The following is a 22,658-nucleotide window of genomic DNA, read 5'->3' as shown; positions in this document are numbered from 1 at the left end:
TTAGCACAAAGAAAGTTTGGGGTTTTTTACTTATATAGTGCCAAGTTATAGAGAAAACTGAGGAAGCATGGACAGGAAAAAACAGGAGCTGTAAACTGCAGTGGACAGAGTGATCAAAATTACTTCAGGAATGGTCCTAAAAACAAAATGGGGGTAGGGAAGCAAACACCTTTCTAGGCAATTAACAAGATATACCACAACTGGTTTCACAGTTAAGCTGCAAATGAGACTCCATAGTACCATTTTCAAGCTCAGTTCAAGGCAGCAAAGTTTCACATTAAGAAGAACATGGTGACTTGGTCAGGCCCTCTGTTATGTGCATCTGCCTTCTCAACTCTTTACTGTCACATGCAGAGACTTCATTTTGTATCCCTACTTGGAAAAGCACACTTTATAAACCTACCAACCTGACAAGAAATGCAGGGACCATTGCTCCATTTATTACAGATCTTCCCTAGGAAGCACTTTCTTTATGTAACAGAAGAGCTAGAACTAATTTTATTTGCTCTTAAGAAAGTAAAAATAAAAATAAACCTCCCCAAAAGCCTCCAAGCTTGCCCTCTCTCCAAGAACTAGGAATTTGTACAAAGCATACTTGACCTGACAAAAACACGGTTTAGAAGAATGCTACACAGTATCAAAGAAAAGGTGAACAAAAAACATTCTATATGCACATTATATGCCTTATGATATAGCACCATGAACCACAGTTTGCTGATGTTTTCATAACTTAGCTTGTGTGTTTGTATCTAACCAGTGTGCACCAATCAGCCATCCTCTCCGAACAGCTAAATACAACAGTTATTTGTGGCTAGAGACATTTTGTTTCAAAATAGCCCCATGTAAACTTTGCAACACTGAAGCAAAACACGATATTAATTTGCTCCTGCTGGCCTAGGAGACAAACATTTTGGAATTATTATAATTTTATTATTGCAAAGAAAAGAACTTTGTTTTTACAGGAAATAATCATGGAGTTTGAACAGAGAGTGATCAAAATTACATGGATGGATGGATGGATGGATGGATGGAGGAAAAGAGGGAGGGAGGATGGGAGAAAGGGTGAAGCTTGAGTGCAAACCCAACCCTGTCTGTGAAATGGAAACAAGTGGCACATTTTCACCACAGGCTGAGGCTGGACAAGGAAATCCGCATCTCCTTGGTCTGTGCAGACAGATGCCACCAGGGAAGATGAAGTTCTCCCTGTGGGGCAGAACATGCTTGTGGTAGGTCAGTCTGGTGGCTCCGTCAGTTGGGAATGCACTTCAATGTTCACGCCACTTCAGTAGCAAAGCAGACTGCAGTCTAGGTTAGCACTGTGTGTACCTCTCATTTAGGAGTGCTTCTGGCAATTTTACAGGTAAGGAAAATATGGATGCTGGGAAAAAAAACAGGTCATAAAAGACCAAGACTGTTTAAATCTAAAATGAAATGCAGCAAATTGCACTCTGTAGCCACAGCAAGTCCCTTAGGAATCATGAGACACTTCCTGACAGATCGCTGGTAAGCACAGACTATTTCTCTCTGCCTTGAGCAGCTAACAGGATCCAGCCCTTCCCACCACTTAAAATTCAATACTGTAAGAGACTGCCGACTCCTCTGTGCATCGGAAGCGATGGGGGAAGCGAACAAAGCTGCTTTACTTTCCTCTAATCTTTCTCCCTTGTGTGCCTGCACCAGATGGTGCCGAGCTGCAGGTTGGAAGGAGATAATAAACCCAGAGGAAAAAAAAAATTGTAATATTAGGTTATAAAACAGCTGACCTTCAAATATGACGTCAGCTCCTATTTAATTGATGGGACGGGTCCAGGCAGACATACGCACGCACACTGGGATATCCATATTCAGCACCTTCCTTTCTAATATGAGAAGAAGCCATACGGCAGCGCCATTAAAATGGTCTGTTCAAACTTTACAGGTGTGAGAATAAGCAGAGAAAAAGTCTCCATTTATCCACTCTGGGAAAGAACTCTTGCTGAAAGTGGTTTTGCTTAAAGCCCTGGTCCAGTATCACTAGTCCCTATTGATGACAGCCTGTCTCTCCCATTGTAAGCAAAATGAAGTAACTCCAGAGTTGGAGAGCACAGACCTTCCAGAAGAGGAAAATTAACAAATACAAGATGGTTTTGAGCTTGTGGCTACTCTGGTCCAGAGCTTTGCTTCCAGCTGCCATCATTGTAAACACTGCTATGAACATCACATTGAGGACCAGGGATATCCTGTTCCAATCAAGCATAAGCTCTGGAAAACTCTGCTGCAGAATACAGTAAAATTTTGCAGCCTTTTTTGTTATGCTCATCTCAAACATTTCCCACCAGCCTAGTGTTGGACAATGATTTGGTATGATGTCCAACTATGGGATAAAGAAAGCAAAACACACTTAGTAGCATTCCTGTTGATGAAAAGGAAAGCCCTGTGCTAGGCTGCTGTGAGGAAGATGGAGCAGTGTGAAAAGCACAGGCTGGAGAATGGGGAGCCCTGGGTAGCTCTCTGCTTCCCCACTAAACACATGCAACACAGAACAAGGCACCTCGCTCTCCTTGGCAAGTAAGTCATCTCCTGCCCACCTGCCACAGCTGTCTTTGCAAGTCACTGAAAAGGGCTTTAGGACTATTAAGTGGCTTGAGAAACATTAGATTCTGTTTTAGTGCTTTTAGTGCTCTCCAGGCAAAGGTGACAGATAACAGCCTCAGCCAGAACACTGCACATCTCACGTCACACTTGAGGAAGTAGCCTGCATCGTACAATGAGTCACAGGACTTCATGGCTATGTTTTGCCAGTCTCAAGGGAAATCTATACAGAGGCTCCCAGTAGCAAGGGACAAAGCCACATCAAGTGACAACACTGAACAGTTCAGTATTTATTAGACATGGACAAAAATAAAATAGCTTTCTGTAAGCAGCTCAGTGCTGAAACACTGAATTTCAGTTTTCTTACTGCTTCAGAGATGCTTTAATCAGAGAGGAACGAAGCCAAGAGCAGAGCCACTCAATCACTGTGTCCCAGCAGAGTGTCTGCACCCAGACACCAATACAAACATCTCCAGTTCACACCACAGCCGTACCAGGTCTGCCTGGCTCTGCCCCCTAGAGCCAGAGAGATGCCTGGACATCAGCCAGCATACAGATCCCTCACCAAACTACTGCTTTCTTGTCATGTAAACAGCCTTGTAGCTTCTTGTCCTTCTCAGAAACCAAAGTTTGCCACAGGCTGCTGGGAGGGGAAATGCCTTCCTAAGAACTCAGAAATTTTGCACAGTTCTTGGAACTGGGACTGCAGTGATTTAACATCTACCATTAAAAGTAGTTTAAAATTTAATGGTCAGAGTATAATAAATCCTATCCAGACATATCCAGCTTGCAAGCCAGGCCATCAGCAGCACAGAAATAGATTTGCTGCAAGGCAACCAGGAACGATTTTAAGTGTATTTTGTAGAGAACACAAGCCCTGCATTGTCTCAAATGACAGTTTTGTCCAGCATCTAGATGAGAAGACACAGAGTCAGGAAAGGAGGTACTCAAGCAATCAATATTTGCCAGTTAAAACAGATGGAACCAATCAACAAAGAGTAAGGCAGAATAATGCTGACCCATAGAGCAAAACTGGGGCATTACCCTCCTTGGTGCAGAACAGGACAGCAACAATCCTAAGAATAACCCTGCATTTTCCTCCAGAATCACACCAGGTTTTCATTTGTGTCCAGGTTGCTTCTTATACTGCACTTAGCATCTCAAATATCTTGAATCACTGCCTAGTTATCAAATGTGGCACTGAACACCTGCGTGCATAAGATTTGGATGGAACTCCAAGATGCACTGTTGGGATCTTTCAGAGATGCTGTTCTGTCATGCTGAGGACACAAACTGCATTGCCTGCCTTTGTCAGCAGGTTTTCAAAGCAAATAGAAGGACCTTTTACTGTCCACCAGAAGCAGAGACAGGGACTAGGGAGTGCATTCCTTCACTCCTTCTTAACACACCTGCTAGAAAACAAACCCACAGACTCAGGCTGCCTTGCTGTGGAAGACATATACACAGCAAAGACACACAGGACAGAGCTGTGGACAAAGCCAAGCAGGCGATGGGGCCCATATGACCAGCTGAGTTCCCACGTACCTCCCATGTGAGTCAACAGCAGACCTCCCACATCCACCAACAGGAACAATTCAAGTAGCTGGAGGCTAAAGCTGGGGTTGCTCTTACATGGAGAGGACATCAAAAGAGAGAGGTTTGCACCATTGATACCAGCCCCATCCTCCCAGACTTCTTCCTCTTGCCTCTTTAGATCAATTGCCCTTGTAATTTGGGGCAATACACCAGCAACTGCCACCTCTTTGATAGCCCAGTCACTAACGTTTTAATGCCTTAAAATCAAAAGGACTGGGAGAGGGGATGGTGCAGGGAGAGGGGTGATGCTGTGCTGTGCCAGGGATGGGAAGAGGTCTGTCTGCTGCTCTTTGATGTTGGCTCCTGCTGTTCTGCTGGAACCTTACCCAGGAAAATAAATCTTTAGTTAAAGAATTCTGCAAACAACCACAATAGGGCTTTATCATGGCAATACCAACCCCACTACAGCTTCCAAAGCTCTTGGTTGAACAGAGGGTGAGCAGCAGCAACCCCACACCGTGCTGAGATCCACATTCCTAAAATTCCCCAAGGCATGCAGGCATGCTCAGGGAAGGCAGCTTACAGACTTAGGGGTTATTAGCTTTGAGGTCACATTCAGATGTGCCAAGGGACGCAGTTTAGGGCACAGATACAGCTCATTGTCTCTCCTGGGCTTTCGTTCGAAAATCTTCCAAGTGTTCTCAGTGCAGCACGTTTAGTGTCGTCTCTCCACTCACTATTGCACAGTTTGTGCCTGTGTTCCTCCAGGTATTACAGCCTGAGTAGGTGCTGTAAGGTTTCTGTGGCAGGAGTGCAGGAGATCCACACTGAGCAGCCTCCTGGGAGGTCTTGTGAAAAACGTAGTTTCCCCTTAACCCCCAATAACCACCACATCAGCGTGAGGGAGGAGGAGAGCGTTAATGCAGCAGGAATCAACAAGCCTGCTTGTTTCTTATTCCAAAGCGAACACAAAGGTGGGGTTTGTTCAGCTAGGCAGTACAGCCAAGCCTTGCAATGAAGGCAGGAAAAAATGTAGATATTTTTGATTTTGGTTTGGATTGAGGCCCCTGAAACACAGAGTATTTTATAAAGACAAGTAAAAAACTGGAAATGCAAAAGAAAAATACTTGTAAGTGCTCTACACCTGTCAGGTAACACTGCACCGCTGGAGACAAAGGGGACTGGGAGGAGGGGACAAAACAAGGGAAAAAATCCAATGCTTCAAGCTTATTTAATCCTAACTTTAGAACAGGAAGCAGCCACTAAACCTTCCCGAGTTTTGGAGCAGAAGAAAAATGGAAACAAACATTTGATTTTGGGGTATATTTTAGGAAAAAAATAAGGCACACTAACACTAAAAAAATCAGAGTTGAAATGTGGCAGGGAAGTCTGGACATAAAACAACACAATAAAAGAGTGAAAGAAGGCCTCTAAATTCCCTATGCTTCCAGTACACATGCAGCAATTGGAAAAAATGAACTGTGAAGGTAGAGATTAATTCCTATTATTTGCTAGAAGTTCTCTGACAAATCAGTTTGCTAGTCAAATCACACAATATTTTTTTTAAGCTATTCATTTGTGGTGTTTAACAGGAACATTTTCAGCCTTAGCCTCTGAGCTGAGTTTGCCAGCTACAGTGCTAATAATAAACTGATAAAATATCTTGCTCCTTCAGCTGGCTAGTTCCCTTAAAATGTCTTGTGGCACAAGCCGATGTGCTGTTTGACCAGGAAATTAGTTGTCTGGGAGACATCTTCACATACAAGAGCAGCTCAGTCAGTCACTTTGAGTGACACCACCTAGCAATCTGCACATTAACTTCAAACAGAAAATGAGGATATCAAAGCCACTGAAAGAGAAATCATCACCTGCAAGAAACATGCTGTTCTTCTCCATGCAGTGCCAGCCGAAGGGAAAGCTGTAGCAAGATGAGAATTTTGATCTCAAAACGCACTGCTACCTCCCTGCGTAATTAGGTCCCTCAGAGGCTAATCGTGTTCCTGTTCATACAACCATTTATACGAAAATTATAATCTATGCTGTTCTTTCAAAATCAATTTCAGGTCAAACCTGCAGGCATCACTTCTGAAAAAGAAAGTTACCAAAAGGTTGAACAAAGAGGCAATCCAGAAGAGCTATCACTTAGCTATAACTAAACCTCACAGATTAGAAAGAGGGTTGTAACTACAAAACAATGTGTGCAGTGGCACAGCACCAGGCATCAGTTTACAAAGACAATCAAATAGTTATTTCCAAGGTAAACCATTCAAACCAGGGTATTATATGATGATAAAGAAAATAAAAATAAAAATGTTTATCTTCTAGTCACCCTAATAGAATACTAAAAAGAGATGCTATTCTTGCAAATAAAAGTAGAACCAACCCTGCCCAGCTCAAAGATACTGACAGAGATGCATCAAACTCTTCCTCACCAGCTCTACACACATACACAAAATGCCAAGGCAGACAGTGAGTGAAAAGCCAGACAAATTTTATTTCTGCCAATGCATGTATTACTCCATGTTTGGGATTCAGGATTGTGAACAATAGGACATAATGTCTTAATTGCCCTCAAAACACCTCTCTTACCTGGCAATAGGTCTTCTGTTGGGCTTTCTCCTGCCCCAAAAGACAGATTGGTGCTCTAGCAGGTGCTGAATCTATAGAAACATGGAGCAAAGCCATCCACCAAGCATCCTCAATTCTCTTTAGCACACAGTCTGATGATCCAGCATAGTTAGAACTGACAGGTGTTTGCTCCCCTCCTGAGCCCTGAGGTTCACTGGAGATGGTGTTCCCCCCAGGCCTTATGCAAGCACCTTAAGATGCTCTTAATGTGTCAACATCTTTGCTAACTCAATAGCTTCTGAAACCACAAATCTGTTAACTATGGGTCTGCATATTTGCAGCACAGAACATACAGGCAAGACTCCTGCATAATTTTCTTAAAAGCATCACATATGACTTGGGAGTAGTCCAATTCCTGTGCAAACAGGGGTGCACTCAAAGGCTTAAAAACTTCAGGGAGAAAGACACTGTCCCTGTATAGAACATTCCTGCCAACAGCTCCAGTTAAGGGGAAAAAGAAAGCCTTGTCCCCACTGTAATAAAAGGTTCCCCTGGGCAGCAAGAAGAGTAGCTTTACACACAGAGTATTTGCATCTCAGCTGAATTAGTTAACATGTGTTGAACGCTCAGAAGATTGTGAAGTGGTATATAAACACTAAGGATTGTTATTTATTATTGTCTTGGTGCACAACAGCGGAAACTAGTGCCATTTACAGACGCGAATTAAGAACAACAGGAGGTCTATCAACATGCTGTGGGTCTGGGGATTTTGTTCATTTGTCTCCCCCACTCCTGTCTCCCTCAGACAGAAACCTTTTCTGTAGGACTCCTACAGTCCTCGCTGAGCAGGACTGGCCTTGGCTTAGTGAAGCCTGTCCCACTGGAAGAGCTCTGCTGGGAGGCGATGAGCCCCCCACCTGCAAACCTCGGTTGTATCACTTCTCAGCAGCACTCTCCTGCACTCCAAAGCTCACTCATCACTGCCCTTGAACAGCAAATATTTTCCACCTATATTATTTGTTTGGGGAAAAGTAAAACAGAAAATAGACTAACATAAACACACATACACATTTCAAGGTAAAGAAAGGGTTAGTTAAAAAGAAGTTGAGAACTCAGACATACACTAGCACAACAGAGTGATTCATAAACACAAGCGATGTCTTACAAGACTGGTCTCAGCATAAGAGCAGATTTTTAAACACTGATTTCTTTACCTGCATAGTTACGAAGCAGCTTCGATACAAACATGATTCTAAACTTCCTGTCTGCAGCCTGAGTCCAGGAGTGAGAGGGATTATCCAGTTTTTAAAGTAACTCGGGAGTGCCTTTTGTTTCCAGAACCATAATTTAGGTTTAAGAGGATCAAAATCACTTTTTTTATACTTTGATTTTACAGACTAACCTGCAACTTAACTCTGCAGCTCTGATAACGTGCAGATAGTTTTGCTAAGCGCCTGCATAGAACATATTAATTCCTCCCGGGATAATTAAAATAATTGCACAGACATAGCCATTCTTTGATATCACAAGCCTGTGTCAAAGTAGTTATTTTCAATATAACATTGCTGCCTCAACAGCATACTTCGCACATTCACAAAAAAAAAATAAAAATTGGAGGTACAGGATCAAGCTTTTACAGACAACTTAGCACACAAAACAAGCCTCTGACAGATGCCAAATCAAATTTTAATAGCTCCTTTTTCTCAATACCGCACTTGGATGTGCATTACAGCTTGCATACTGAAAAGAAATCCAGGCATTTAATTCAGAAGGTGCAGCTTGTTCAGAGACATGCTGCACTTGCAGAGAGACTTGCATTCCTCTTATTTTCCTGATTGCATAGCATATGATTGCCCTACTGTCTACGAAATAGACATTTCAGTAAGTCAGGCTTTGAGGGCCTAGTATCAAGGGGCCAATATCAATACCTGATCTGCCATTCAGCACACTGTATGCAACTTTGAAAAGGCAAATTTCAAAGACAGAAGGCAACAGAGCCCCCGAAGTGTTGTTACAGTGACATTCCTACCTCTACTTGCAGAGCTGCAAATCGTTTTATGAACACCATTCAACCAAAAGTTTAAAATAAACAGCAATTCACTGTCCATGCTGGAACAGAAGCAAGCTCTGCTGATTGTATCATAAGGAATAACCACTGGAGAGTAGCTGCACAGCTATCTCTGTGTACAGATCTGCATCTGTATGCAGGCTTCAGAATCATTCACAATAACAAAGAGCAGTGAGTTTAGGTACCACTGAATCAAGATAACCACATCACCCTTAATGCTAGAAAATAAGAAGGGTTTTTAGAAAGAGATTAGGGTATTTTCTCCCTCCTCTCAGGACAAGCCTTATTTCATTTGAATACAGTCAGTTAGCTCCTTTGTTTGCACTGAACTCCAGATTCCTCAGTGCACCAGCCAATGTTGTACAATCACATTCAAGAGTGGCAATGTACAAAAAAAAGTTTACACAGATTGGTCACAAAGTACTTACAAGAGCTTGCAAGCTCCTACAGAATGTCCTCTAAAACAGGCTCCTGTCGCACTGAGCTAGGGACAGAGATTAGAGTTATCAGCTTTGACACTCAGCAGGAATGTGTCACAAAGGATTAAATCATTATGTCATGAAGTGTCACCAAACGCAGCTGTCCTGCTGTTCTACCACTAAGTTATACATTAATTAGTGAGGTACAAAACAAACATGAAATATCTCCAAGCATCTGCCTGTGGATCAGGCCCAGCCAGAGCTATTAGCGTGAGATTCATTTCCAAGAGGAGTCACCCAAAGCATCACCAGCTCTTCAAGAGATCCATTAAAATGCAAAGAGTAGAAGTGCTAAAGGGAAAAGTGCAGAAGCTAGTTGCAGTGTTTGTCTTAGCATTTTTGATAGCTGCTTAACACAAGTCCTTCCTCCCAATCTCAGCACCTGATTTCCTAAACAGCGTCATCTATGCACCACTGAATAAAAACGTACTCCTTGAGAGGCGTGCAGCAGTGTCAGAAGATCCAACAACATGAACAGGAGAGTTCGGATAAGACGTTTTAGAACAGAAAAAGCACATGGGCTAACATAAAGCAAGAAGCGACTTTGTTATTTCTAGATTCAGCTGCAAAAGTTCCCTGGCTGCTCAGCAGTTCTGGACCAAATGTTTTATGAACTCTTACTGTGTCAGTGGGTGGAAGAAATTCCACACAGTCTCACTACAAGCCACAGCAGAGAAAACCTAAGCAGACAAACAACGTCCCACACATAAACTTCCACGTTTAATCTAAAACATGACCTTAGAAAGGTGTCATTGGACAAAAAAAAATATATACAGTCTGTGCCAATTCCTTATGGCTATCCCAGCAGGATTTCTACTTTTGGCCATGTTTTGTATTTTTCTTTTGTTTTCTGTCCCAAACTGCTGCCTTCTACTGCTTGTCACTGCCTGACTCTGCCAAATTGTATCAGCATGCACACTGTGGCCAGGAAGCAATATTTAAACTACTTTGTTCCGATTTTGCTTTGGGATCCCTTCAGTATAAAATAAGATTACTTGCTAGAACTGCCTAACTAGGTCAAGTTGTAATCTCTCTCTCAGAAGCTGAACTGTACTTGGATCTCAACACCACTAGATTGACACCCAATGACAGAGCAACTATTTGCCTTTACTATCGAAATACTTTTCAAGGCTAGACTCTCAAAACCAGACTCCCTTTTCCAGCTTCAGTCTCCAAGGGTTGCTGTATTAAACAACCCTACCATGAAGAACAGCAACACCACCATATTCCCCCATGCTGGTACCATCCCACCTCTCACAGATTGCTGAAGCACAGGAGACGAGGAAGGCTTCTGGCAGTACCAGCATCCCACTACAGATCATCATATTCAGAAACTTGTGCAGCTCTGTGTAAATTTGGGGGCAGTTCAAAATAGAACAAAGGTCTAGGGTGTCCTGACTCAGTGTTTTACCTACAGAGTAGGGTGAAATGGATGACATCCACCTCTTATTCTACAAGCCAAAGCCATCCAGTACTGTGCAAACTTCTGCCCACAGCCCTAAACATGAGTGGGTGGAAGTAGCTACCGCTGCTGTTTCAAATACACAGATATAATGAACCTGAAAGTAATTAATCTCCCCCACTCAGTGGTATGCAAATTGTACTTTCAACACCAGCATGCTCGTAACAAAATGCATTAACAACCTTCTAATTAAATGCTTTAAATTAGATTAAAATCACGCTGTTTGACAGAGGAAATATAATGCATTAACAGGATTGCTGTAACTTCCTTAGCATCAAGTGTTTCTTAAAAGCTCAAAAGATCAATATTTTAGGGAGAAAGGTCTGTCTTCCTCAATCTGAATGCTACAGCACACGTTGATCCCCTTCTAACCATAAAGTCACTGAAATGGTGCTTTGAAAGAACTGCAGAAAGTTTATGTAATGCAGAAGTACATGATTCAGGGACCCATCCAGTTGGCTCAAGTACTAAGGTGCAGATTAATCCACTCAGTCCAGGACAATTGCTATTTGCAGTAAACAGGAATGAAACAGAATGGTAGAAATGAAAGCAAACAGTGGAGGTCTCTATTCAAGAGAGCAAAATCCATAGCAGCATCTGTCAATTGGAACATCAGCTGCTGCTGAAAGATTTATTTTGAATGTCTCATAAGCTGCCTTTTTGCATTAGCAAAAAAAAGAAGCCAACCCTCATATTTTTGCTAGTCAGACAGTAAGACAGGTTTGTGCTAGCGGAAATCATAAGCCTTCACTGGATACAAAATCCACAGTTAGGATGGGAAACTTATGAAGTATGGTTGCAAGTTCCAAAAAAGCTCCAGTTCAGTCTCCTGAACTCACATATGCTACTAGTGATCAGAACAACACTTGGGCAAATAACTTGAGACACCCAACTGAAGGTCATTTTTCAGCTCTCTCATTGCTTGCTCCCATGCAGGCACACTCCTCTCAATAATGGAAAGTTCTGCGGGTACAACATCCAAAGTTGCCTTCTGCTTTAGCTCCCATGATGGGTCCTCTGCTTCACCCAGTCAAAAAGCAAGGCAGATACCTTTCCTTGCTTCCTCAGAACTCCATCTACGCTACTGCTTGTTTCATACTCCAAAGACAGACAAACTAAAGAAAGTCTGAATGTTGCCCAGACAAATGGACTGCTTCTTCAAGGAATTTTATCTCCTTGTTCAGACAATAGCTGGGAAAGCTACTGATGAGCAGAACAAATGGTTTGCATTTTCGATATGGAACTTAACCTACCCTAGCTGTAAGTTACTACAGGAAAACCTGGCTCAAGAGGTACATCACCGTACATAATGCATTCTATCCTTAAGCCTCTGTTTTCATAGGAAATGAGCTACAGCTCTTGCTTTTCAAGTTAGTTTCATACACTAACATCACCCAGTCATAAGTAATAGACTCAATGGTGGGTCATTTTTCTTAGACTCAAAGAGAGTTGAAAGGTCTATGCCAGAGCCTCTACCTTCAGCTGCCACCACAGGGTCTCATAGAGACATGCCTGGAGGTAGAGCTGTCATCTCACAGCATCATGCTGAAGCAGCCCTGGCAACTGAAGCCCCCATGACTGGAGGCCAGAGCTAATCTCTTGGCATAAACCACATTTCTTCCTGACACTTTCTCACCCAGCCCATTTTGCAGAGTACAAAGAGCTAGGGTCTGACCTGGACAGAGGAGGGAACACAGGGAAGGGTTTAAGAGATGTGCCCATTGAAACCATCTTCGCAGCAAAAGGACTGGGACATGCACACAATCAATGTACATGTCAAGGCCCAGGAAAAGATGCAAAAATTTTAGCTGTACAGAAGATGGTTAAAGCCAGCAGGAACCTGGCATTTGTAAAATTAAAATTAAGAAAGGCAATCCTAGCTATCCAAAAAACCTGCACAACTTAGAGATTCCCTTTGAGAAGTCCAGGCAGCACTACTACATCCTGGGCCTCCTCTAGACTGGAGTCTGCCTATGGGCTGCTCTGGGTCTCCAAGTACACATCCGTCTCACAAATTACACAAGCTATAATAAAACATGTCCTCCAACCTTCCTGAGCAATGTTGTATTTCCCTTTAATTTAGCTTCCCTTAGAAAAATAACCAGCTGCCAATAAGAAAGTTGAACAACTGGTTTCTGACTAGAATTGCTCCGAATGTTTTAGCATTCATGCAAAGTCACGTGGAAGAGAAAAAGAAAAGTCAAAAACGCAACAACTCGCGTTTCCTGGTTACCATCCTCCACTGTAATTATAAAATTGCCCTTAAAACATAATTGCATAATTGGGCTTGGCAAGTATTCACCCAAATCTTTTACAAATATTTCCACAGACTGAAGGAACAGGCAGCGGGCAGTCTGACAAGCCTGCCATGAGAATTTGTGCCCTTAGGACATGTTCCTAGCTATTACACTAAATACTTTGCATCACAGCCTACTGTTTCAAAACAGCAGTTGAGCAAGCAAAGTAGCAGCATCTTAAAACCAACTGAGAGAAAGATTTCCAAGCTATTTTCACTGCGCATATGGAGCAGCAATAGCTTTGAACAAAGAGAGGAGGCTTCGACCCTTTTCAACTAGTTACAGAGAACGAACCCCCAGTTAGATGAAATTCCTTGACTTCTGGTAGTTATAACCAAATAGAAGGAACCAATGCCTTGCATAGGCTTACTTTACCAGCATAGCACCCTTTCCCTTAAGAAAAAAAAAACCAAAAAACACAAAACCCCCACAACCTCAAATGCAAATAGAGGAATATGCAGCCTGCATGGAGAGGAAACCCAACAGAAGACAGAAATGAAATCTGCAATACAGTAAGGTTGTTTTTAACAGCTGTGCATTATGCATTCAGCAGCACAGGGAATGCCAGCAGGGAGCCTTTATTAACATAGGCCTCAGAGTACAGTGTGCTCCTATCATGATTGGCCTCTCTTGAGAAAAGGCACACACACACAAAAGACTTAACCCTAGAGAGATCACTCCAATCCTGTTGCTATTTCATCAGCTTGACACCACAACAGAAACAGGAGAATATCCGTGATGTATCACAGACAAACAGGTAACACTTCCAACAATGCCTGAAATCCAGTCTACAGTAGGTTTCATCAGTAAGTTATGCTAGGTGGGGAAAGGGAGAAAAAATGCTGCACAAACCCACACAACAGAGTCACGCTACCAAGGCTGTTCTGCTATACAGACCTCAGGTACAGGGGAGGACCACGAAATGCATCTCCTGTAGAAGATGCTAATCAAAGCAAGCTGTTGTCAGGACACCTATGTTCTCAGCACAGCAATCTGCACCTCTACTGCACATATTTTAGGAGCCTGTCAGTCCAAGAAACAGCTGGAAGCCTTGCTACAGATGCAGGCGTTCAGCAGGGCAATTCATTCCATTTGGGAAGCTGGTACTGGCAGCAGAAACCTTTTGCTGATGCCAGCTCTGCCTCCACTATGAGACTTGCCTCTATCACAAACACTTGTTCGCATACCCAGCTCAGCATCAAGCCAACACCAAGGAAAAAGGAAACGCTCTCAGAACAGGCTCACCACCTCTCCTGTATCAGGCACTGATACAAGCTCTCCAGAAGTCTTGTCAACAGCTCTAAGTAGCAGCTCGCTGCAAATCCTCTGTGGCCTGTCCTGGCGGGCAGCTCCAGTCCTCTCCCACAGAAGCAAGATGCAAGCACTGAAGTGACAAAAACATACACTAGAGGCATTAAAAAAAAGGCCACTTTAGCATCAATCTAAACCAGTCCTCCCCCTGATTAAGTACAGGAGGGAGGGCAATGAGAGAAAAGAGAATGCCGTGAAATGTCCTGAGCATCACTCTTCTGACTCAACAGAGAAGAAAAAGAATCTCATGACAGAAAAGGGAAACAAAATACCAACCTGAAGAGCTTGAAAACTGCTCTAGATGACTGAACACCAGTGTGTGTCTGGAGTGGAGGAAACAGCTTTGTATCATCTGTATTTATTCATACCTCCTTGCTCTTTTATTTTCTTCCCCTCTTGTTAAAAAGTAAAACACAGGAATCAGTTTACCTAATAACATGATCTGGTTTGAGGCAGCAATAGCACTAGAAATTTCAAGGGGCTGTTTAATATGCAATGTTCTAGTTCCCAAGAGCATAATATATGGGCTTTTTTAAGCCTAGCACATCTGTGCATTGCAGCACCTTTTTATTTAGGTGCTGAACAGAAAGAGATAGGTTGTGTTCATTAAAGAAGTTTCTTGGAGGTACTTGTACTGCGCAAACAACACTCTCCAGGCCAGGTGTCCCTAAAAGGTTTTGTAATATGAGTGCTACACACTTCTCATCACAATAGCAAGCCCTTTAAAAATCAAAATATCATTGACTGTAATAGCATCACTCGATAAAAATACTCCTTTATCACTCTATAAGCACAAAAACCCCTCAAAACTGAGTCACAGGGAGAGTAAATAATTAGCTTCTTTCACAACTGGCAGGCAGAGACTTGGTCTCAGTCACTCCCAGCCAGCCTGCTGCCCAGAACACAGACTGTCTTCCCTCCACATGTTTTCTTGATTAATACAACCCTTCCCTCCTTTGAGGCTCAGAACACCTGTGTCAAAAAGACAAGTAATGACCAGGCACAGCTCAGTGTACCAGAAGTTATCCATCAAAGGCACCAAAAGACACCAGTTGTTTCAGTGTAAGGTTCTGGTGAGACCATATGGTCTTTATGACTATGAACAGGATGCCCAGAAATTGCCCACATTCAGAAAATACTTCCCCCACCAGATAGGCAGGTCATTTACAGTCCTATTCTAATGCTTGGGGGGAAAGATTTTGGACAAGCAGTACCTCTTCCTAATTTTATCACAGCCCAACTCTTAAGATCTCCCAGAATTCAGTTGCTAATAGCAAGGGCAAGACAACACAGACATAAAAGAGTTAATATAAAGATCTGACCTAGAGGGCAAGCCATGCAGAGTACAAACATCTGAGAATCCACAGTCTCTTTGCCTATCATTCATCCACGAATTACACACCAATGTAATTAAATCAGGAAAGCTACGTTTAATTTTCCTATCATCACCCGATGAGATAAGAGCAGTACGTATGGGAGGGAGCAGGCACAGGGGAAAGAGCTATTTATTAATAAGTTAAATCCTTTTATATTTAAGAGCGTCTCTGGCTAAGAAGAGCCTGATCCACAAACAACTTCTGTGTCTAATGAAGACAAATTAGACATCCCATCTCCATTTCTGTCCTGGGCTTGGTCCTTAGGGCTCGTCTTTTTTTTTTCTTGCAGAAAAATGTGAGGTATAACTTAAACAGAATTATAGCTTTTGTTTAAATCCTTGTTTTAGTCTATACATTTAAAACTGAAGAACACCCATCTCCCAGCCATTATACTAACAAAGACAGCCACATTAATTTGCCTTATTTCTAAACAGCCTGAGGCTCACTGTTTTCACAAACAGCAAGGCATCAGGATGCATTTGCAAGTGTACAACGCACACTACAGCCCGTTCTTCCTTGTTTTTTCTATTGCCTTCTCCCGCATGAGGCAGGAAGAAATGCTGTAGTCCCTGTTCCCTGCAAAGACTACTAGTAATGCTTGAGCAGGATCATTTAAAGCTTTCTGTACTTGCTAGCCACACACCCAGAACTGCTGCTCTGGCTTTTTTCTCTCCACACTTCTTCGCTTCATCCCACCCAGCCCTGCTTCCTCAGCCAGTTATTTAAATGTATCGAATCATAACAGTGAATGACTTCCACAGGATCAGACTTTCAATAACAAAAAATCCTACAGGTTTTGATGCAAGCGTGCCTTCACCACATCATTTTTTTTTAAACAGGAAGGGACAAAAATATTTATAACAGCAACTATAAATATACATGCTACTGACTTTTCAACTTGTTGTCCTTCTTCTCAAGCTAAATTTAGTCTGCTATATCCTGTCCAGCCTTTGGTGAAAAAGCAATACACACACAAAACTGTGCAAATCCCACAGCAGTCAATTATGCTTTTCCAGGTACCTTACAAGATAACCAGCTGGACAAGTAGATGCGCATTTAGTGAGTGTAAATTCACGTGTTCATGGCTATAGATGAAGTGATCTATTATAGTGATTACCCTCTATACAGAAAATAATTATTATTGCAACAGGATAGCTCTGCATCTCTGAATGAGGAAAGTGGTGTAGGTTATTTACGGTGTACATGTAGACCACACATTTGGTTTGTACCAAATCAGCTTTGAGTGTGTATGCGCACCTCTGAGATCCAAAGAACCATTCACTGGCCACACCTGCTGTTTACTCATGTTCTCATTTTATATACAAAAATATTTGAGATATTGAATCAAACCTGAATGCTGGTTTCCAAGGTCCAACCTGCATGTTAAAGAGCATCCTTTCGTATCCCGAAGGCTCCCATTCGTGTGAGTGATTTCTTAGTCAAAACAAGGTAAATATTTATGAGGAACTGACTACCTAGAGAATCAGAGTTGTTAGTCATTCCCCTAGTAATCTTGAGAAGCCTTAGTCATGCCAAAGCCCAGGTGATTTCTGCAAGTGCCAACACTTTTCACCCCGGTTTAAGGACCCCTGCCCGTGATTCAAAGTTTCACGCAAATGAGGACTCCCCCACCACAATCTGACTTGCTCCGCTCGCGGCAAGTTTTGCAACCTAAGCAAGAAACGCAGTTCAGAGGATGCTCCTGTACAAGCAACCAGCCAGTCTAATAAGCAAAATAAGCAGTCCAGAAAAAAAAATACCCGTTTCCTACAGCCTTGATAGTTGGGGGCAAAAACAATAAAGGGCCGGGCTCGCCGTGTTTCTCGGGTACCGGCCAGCTCTGCGACCCAGCCTTTCCTCTGTGCTTATAAATACATCGCTACTGAAGGCAAGGTGGACGGGGTAGGAAAAAATAGATTCCTGGGGCTGAGACCTGCCCTTCGGCCGAGAACCCCCAGCCCGGTGCGGGGAAAGGGTCCGCCGGTACAGCAGCCCTGCCCCGTGGTCCCCAGCCAGCCCCGCCGTTGCCCCCGCTCCGCACGGTCCTTGCCCTACCCAGCATGGAGAAGATGAAGTCCTTCGCCGTGTGGATTTCTAGGGCTCTCTGGTCGTCGTACTCCCTCTGATCGTGTTTGGTGAATTCCTGGATGAGTTTATTCAATTCCTCCACCCTGGCTCCCGATCGGAAATCCAGCTCCGGGAAGGGAGGCTTGCTGGTGGTGCCGGCGGACCCTGCCTTGCTGGCGAGAGGCGCCGCCATCTTCATGCAAAAAAAAAAAAAAAAAAAAAAGGAAAGGAAAGAAAGGGAGAGAAAGGAAAAGAAAAGAAAAAAAGGAGGGGTTTGCAACGTTGCAAAGGAAGAATGCCAGCGGCGCCGCAGCGCAGCGGCCAGCCCGGGCGCGGGGCTGCTGCCTGCGCGGCGCGGAGCGGGGCCCGGGAGGCGCGGAGCGGCGCCGGCCGCCGCGATCAACAAGCGGCCGCACTGGCTGAGCCCCCGCCCGCGCCGCGCCCGCCCGCGGCACCGCGGAGCCGCCCGCCGCGCTGGGGGGCCGGGCCGGAGCCGAGCGGGGCGGGGGCCGCCTGCTGCCGGGGCTGCGGGGAGCGGGGGGGGCTCGGTACTCGGCCGGCGTCACGGCAGGCGGGCGCGGAGGCTGCAGCCAGACCTCTCGCTGGGGATATATTTTTTTAATTTAATTTTAGACTTGAGCAAAAGCCTTGTCCTGCAAGCGGATTAATAACCGGCTGGGAACTCTGCTCTTCCCACATGTTCCCGAGACATTCTGCGTTTATTCCTTTTTTGCTCCATAAGGCATCCTGAAGATTGTTTTATATATTTAGGAATTAATTTTAATAGTGTGTTTTATAAGCAATGACCAAGATAGAGTATCCCCACTGCTGCACTTGAGACCAACCCCGCCTAGGAGCTCCTGGGAGCTACATAGACAAAGGGTAGGGTGGGGAAATGGGATCTCGGAAGACTTGCCTGAGGTCAAGCAGCCTGTGGCAAGAAGCCGGGACTTCTAATCTCCATCCATTCCCCCACCGTCAATACTACATGCTTTTCTTCTGTTTGTATTTTTTATGCCTTATAACTTTTCAATTTGCAGGGGTTTTCTCCCTTTAGCCTGATCTTCAGTGCCTTGTCCCATCATTGAACAGTTACAGCACAATCCATTATTTACCTTCAGGCATCCACTGGAAGAACTGTCTGTCTTCCTGCTCAGGGAGTGTACAAATACATCGTGTTAGCCTTTTACAGGGCATTTCAGATACTGTGGCATTGATGCAAACTGCTTGGATATGTATTATCCCCTCAAGATTCTTGGCAGGAAACAAAGCTTTCAGCTCAGTCCCAGACTGTGGTAAAATGTGTCTACCAAAATTAGACATTTAGAGAAAAACCAGGAAGATGGAACTGAGCTCAGTGTGAAGAGGTTACAGGCTGGTTTCTCTGATGTGTAATAAACACAGATGCTAGTGTTTAGACCTGAACTCAGGGATGTGGCATGAATCCTCTGGACCACTAATCTTGATCAAATAATGGGTGTTCAGCACCTCTTGCAGTGGGACCTTATCTGAAATAAGAATGAAAAATTAAAGGTAGGTTTGGACCCTGTGACAGAAACCGCAGCCTATTCAAAGGAGAACGGGTGATGCCTCTGGCTTTGTCCTGTAACAACTCACACAGCCTCTGAGGGCGCTGATATGCTCATTATCTAAGAAATGATGTCCCAAAGGTAAAAGTAGGAACGTGTGTGTGTGTGCGCACATGCCCTCTGCTGGGTACACAGACCCTGCTGTGTTCAATAATACTGTTCACAGCCGACTCTGATACACATCAACTTCATTCTCCATCTGAACATTGGTGATCAGCTGCATTGTCACATGAACCTCGCACCAGCACCATGTTTGACTTTGACCAAGCACCTTTCCTTCATTTCCCTCCCCAGCAAAGCCTACAAAGAAAAACAATTCACTGATAGGGTTAACATAATACAGGATCTGACTTGCAAAAGAGCGGTCAGCAGTGTTCGGTGTTGCTGGCCTGCCCAGCAAGATTAGTTCTGCTAACCCGGCTCAGCCCGTGCGCTCCCACCCTGGCCTGCTGTGATCACCTCTCACCTCCTGCCCCTCACAGGGTTTGGGAGCCCCGTTGCTGTTTCCCCTCTGTGTTTTCGTCTGGGGTGACAATCTCGTACAGGCGGACAGCTCCCTCTTGTGATAACACCACATCCACAGAAGTCACAGTAGCTGCTGAACTCTACATCACTTCTAGACCTTCTGTTTCGCACTGCCCATCTCTGAACATCTGTAAGACCCGTGCCCCTGCCGTAACTATTTCTAGTTGTGCGAGCATCCTTGTTCCCGTTCTGTGTGGTGCAAACTGCTAGCAGCTATGATGTGCGCCCCACTAGCACCCCTTGTCAAAGTTAGCTGGATCTTTTGACATGAGCTACATTGTTCACCCCCAACATTCTTGCCTCATCTTTTTCAACCTGAGGTTCTCCATAGGCTTCATGCACTGAGTAGCTTTCTTTCCTAACTATATCTTAATCTGCTGCATCATATTTCAAGACTGGGACTTCCAGTAGCTCCTTCAGGAGCATTTCGTCTCAGATTCTGGTTTTCTGTGAGTCTCCAAATGGTCACACTGACTCTTCACCCACATCAATCACAGACTTCCGTTATCCTTTTTCCCCTCTCTTCATTTAAAATGTTTGAAACACATTCAGTAACAGCTTAGTTGCTAGCTTTGATTGCCTGAATTCACCACACACCTATTGGAAACATAAAGTGCTTCAGAGACAGCTAATGCCAGAAGCAACGGAGATTTCAGTTTGATTGCCTTTCTTAATGGCACCTCTGCTCGAAGTTTTACTCTCCTTCATATCTGCAGAAAGATTCTGTTAATTCAGGATGTTAAGGGCTCCATACTTCTTGCTCATCTGGAGTTTGTTATATTCCTGGCACCATGCATTATTCAGAAATTGTTCAGACCCAAAGATTGTGCTTCATTTATGGTCTGAGCTCAAATGAACATTGTTCACCAAGAGCAGCACCAAGCAAGCAGTTTAAATTTTCTTCCAGAGTCTCTGACAGGTGCCTTAACTCTTTGCCCCACCCCAGCGCTAAGGGAAATTCTTCTTCATGAAAAGCAGTTGCACTTGAAAAAGAAGGAGCTTTTTACCACCTTCTCTGGAAACCTTTCAATGGGCTTGGGTCCCTCAATGACAAATGGAATCTGTTGCACTGTCATATGCTTGTTAATACACTTGAAACTGCATCAGCTTGCAATTTTACCTCATCACATCAGTGCAATTTAAGATCTCTGAATAAATACACAGTTAATTCAAGTCTTACGTAAATCAAGCATGGGGGATTACTTGAGCAAATAAATGAGAATGGGATGGCAAGTATGGCTGGCCAGGACTTTTTCTACTGAATATTTTTTCTTTCTGAAATGGAACTCTGTGGAAATACTGCAGCGTCCTCAAAGCTCTTCTTGTGAGCATTATTTGCAGCCTTGGAGGAACCTATGGCCTCTATCAAACTGAGCTCAAGACTGAATGAGGAGACTTTCCTTATTTGGGGTAGGGATTGAACACCCTGGCTACTGAACTGTTTCTCACCCGCACTAGAATCTGTGCCCTCCCTCGCACACGCACTCTTCCTTTCTCCCGTGTGTTTTCTCTTCCCTTCAAAGCATCTTCCTCTTTTTCTCCTGCGGAACAGATATCCTCTTTTCTGCCCAGTGCCACTCCCAGCATTTAGAAATAGAACAGGCCGCAGAGAAATGAAGCGAAAGAGAAGAAATAACTGTTCTCACTTCTGTAGCATGACCTGAGACCTCAAAATGCTTTTCACACTTGAATAGGCTGTCTCAAAAAACTGCTGGATAACAGGTGAGTATTAATACCACCATCCTAAGACTGGCAAAACTGTTCTGCAGTAGTTATGAAGAGCAACTGGCTTGGGATATCAAGGAAACAAAACCATGCAACCCAGGGCCCAGTGCTTAGTGCATCTCATTTAGATGCTGCAAAGTCATGGAGGGAATTAACTGGAACAAGGTCCAGAAATAAAATAGATCCTCAGATACTCATCTTAGGACATTTCACTGCAGCTGGTAATTAGAGTATGATGCACACTGAGCTAGATTCATCCCTCATTTCATAGAAATTGCACTCAGATTTTCTGAGTCTAAAAGTAGACTCAAGAAACATCTTCCCTTTCTGTACTAAGCACTAAAGCAGCTGTAGCTCAGAGTTTTATGTGGCAAGGGGCTTTATGAGGAACAAAGTTATTGAGCAGAAGTGCCCTATTTTTCCAATCTGGTGGCTGCAATTGTGATTGTTAGAGGGCACTTTGTGCCTTGTGCTGCAGAAACCTGGCCCTGACCTACAGAACAGGAGTCTGTCTGTGCAGATACGATGCAGGGCAGTGAGGTGCCCACAGGGAGGGATTTGCACAGCGGCAAACCAAAGATCCTGCTGTCCCATCCTCCTACCTCTCCTTCACTGGCTCTGCACTCAACTCTGCTCTTCCCACCAATAACTGAACCCAGGCAGAGATTTCCGTCTTTTCCCTTTTCTCCTCCTTGCACAATTTCTCTGTGTGGCCTTAATTCCTAGATCTGCAACAGACCCAGGAGGAAGGAGCCCAGAGTAGCACCAAAACTGCTTCCACATTTATCAGGAGCTCACTTTGACTAGGCTGCCCTGCTGATATCCTTATTTGCTTCAGTTGCTTCACTGCTCTTCAGGTCTTTCTCTCCACTAGCAGTCCTTAGTCTGGTTCTGGACTCCCAGACAGGACTGGAATGTCACAGCATGTCATGACGTCACAAAAGTACCCTTTGTGTTTCTCAGCATCAGGGCTTCCACTCATTCTGGTGCCAGAATCTTTGCCTCTGTTTCACACACCCCAAAAATGTCTTCAAAACAGCACTTACAGGTAGCAGTCTTCAGGCTCCACAAGGCTGGGATCAAC

At 43.9% G+C, this 22,658-nt stretch overlaps 1 protein-coding gene across 1 annotated transcript in view; it reads right to left on the bottom strand.

Moving 5' to 3' along the window:
- Positions 1-18,133, bottom strand: part of MB21D2 (Mab-21 domain containing 2) — a 58,473-nt gene extending 40,340 nt beyond the window's left edge. The window contains exon 1 of the mRNA XM_065845065.2: positions 17,724-18,133. Within this exon, the coding sequence (XP_065701137.1) occupies positions 17,724-17,934 (211 nt within the window). The 5' untranslated portion in view covers positions 17,935-18,133. The remainder of the gene's footprint in view (positions 1-17,723) is intronic.
- Between the last annotated feature and the right edge of the window lie 4,525 nt (positions 18,134-22,658).

Source organism: Patagioenas fasciata, chromosome 9 (assembly GCF_037038585.1).
Source record: "Patagioenas fasciata isolate bPatFas1 chromosome 9, bPatFas1.hap1, whole genome shotgun sequence".
NCBI classification, from domain to species: Eukaryota; Metazoa; Chordata; class Aves; order Columbiformes; family Columbidae; genus Patagioenas; species Patagioenas fasciata.
The sequence above is the reverse complement of the archived record's forward strand: the minus strand, read 5'-3'. Positions and strand labels throughout refer to the sequence as shown.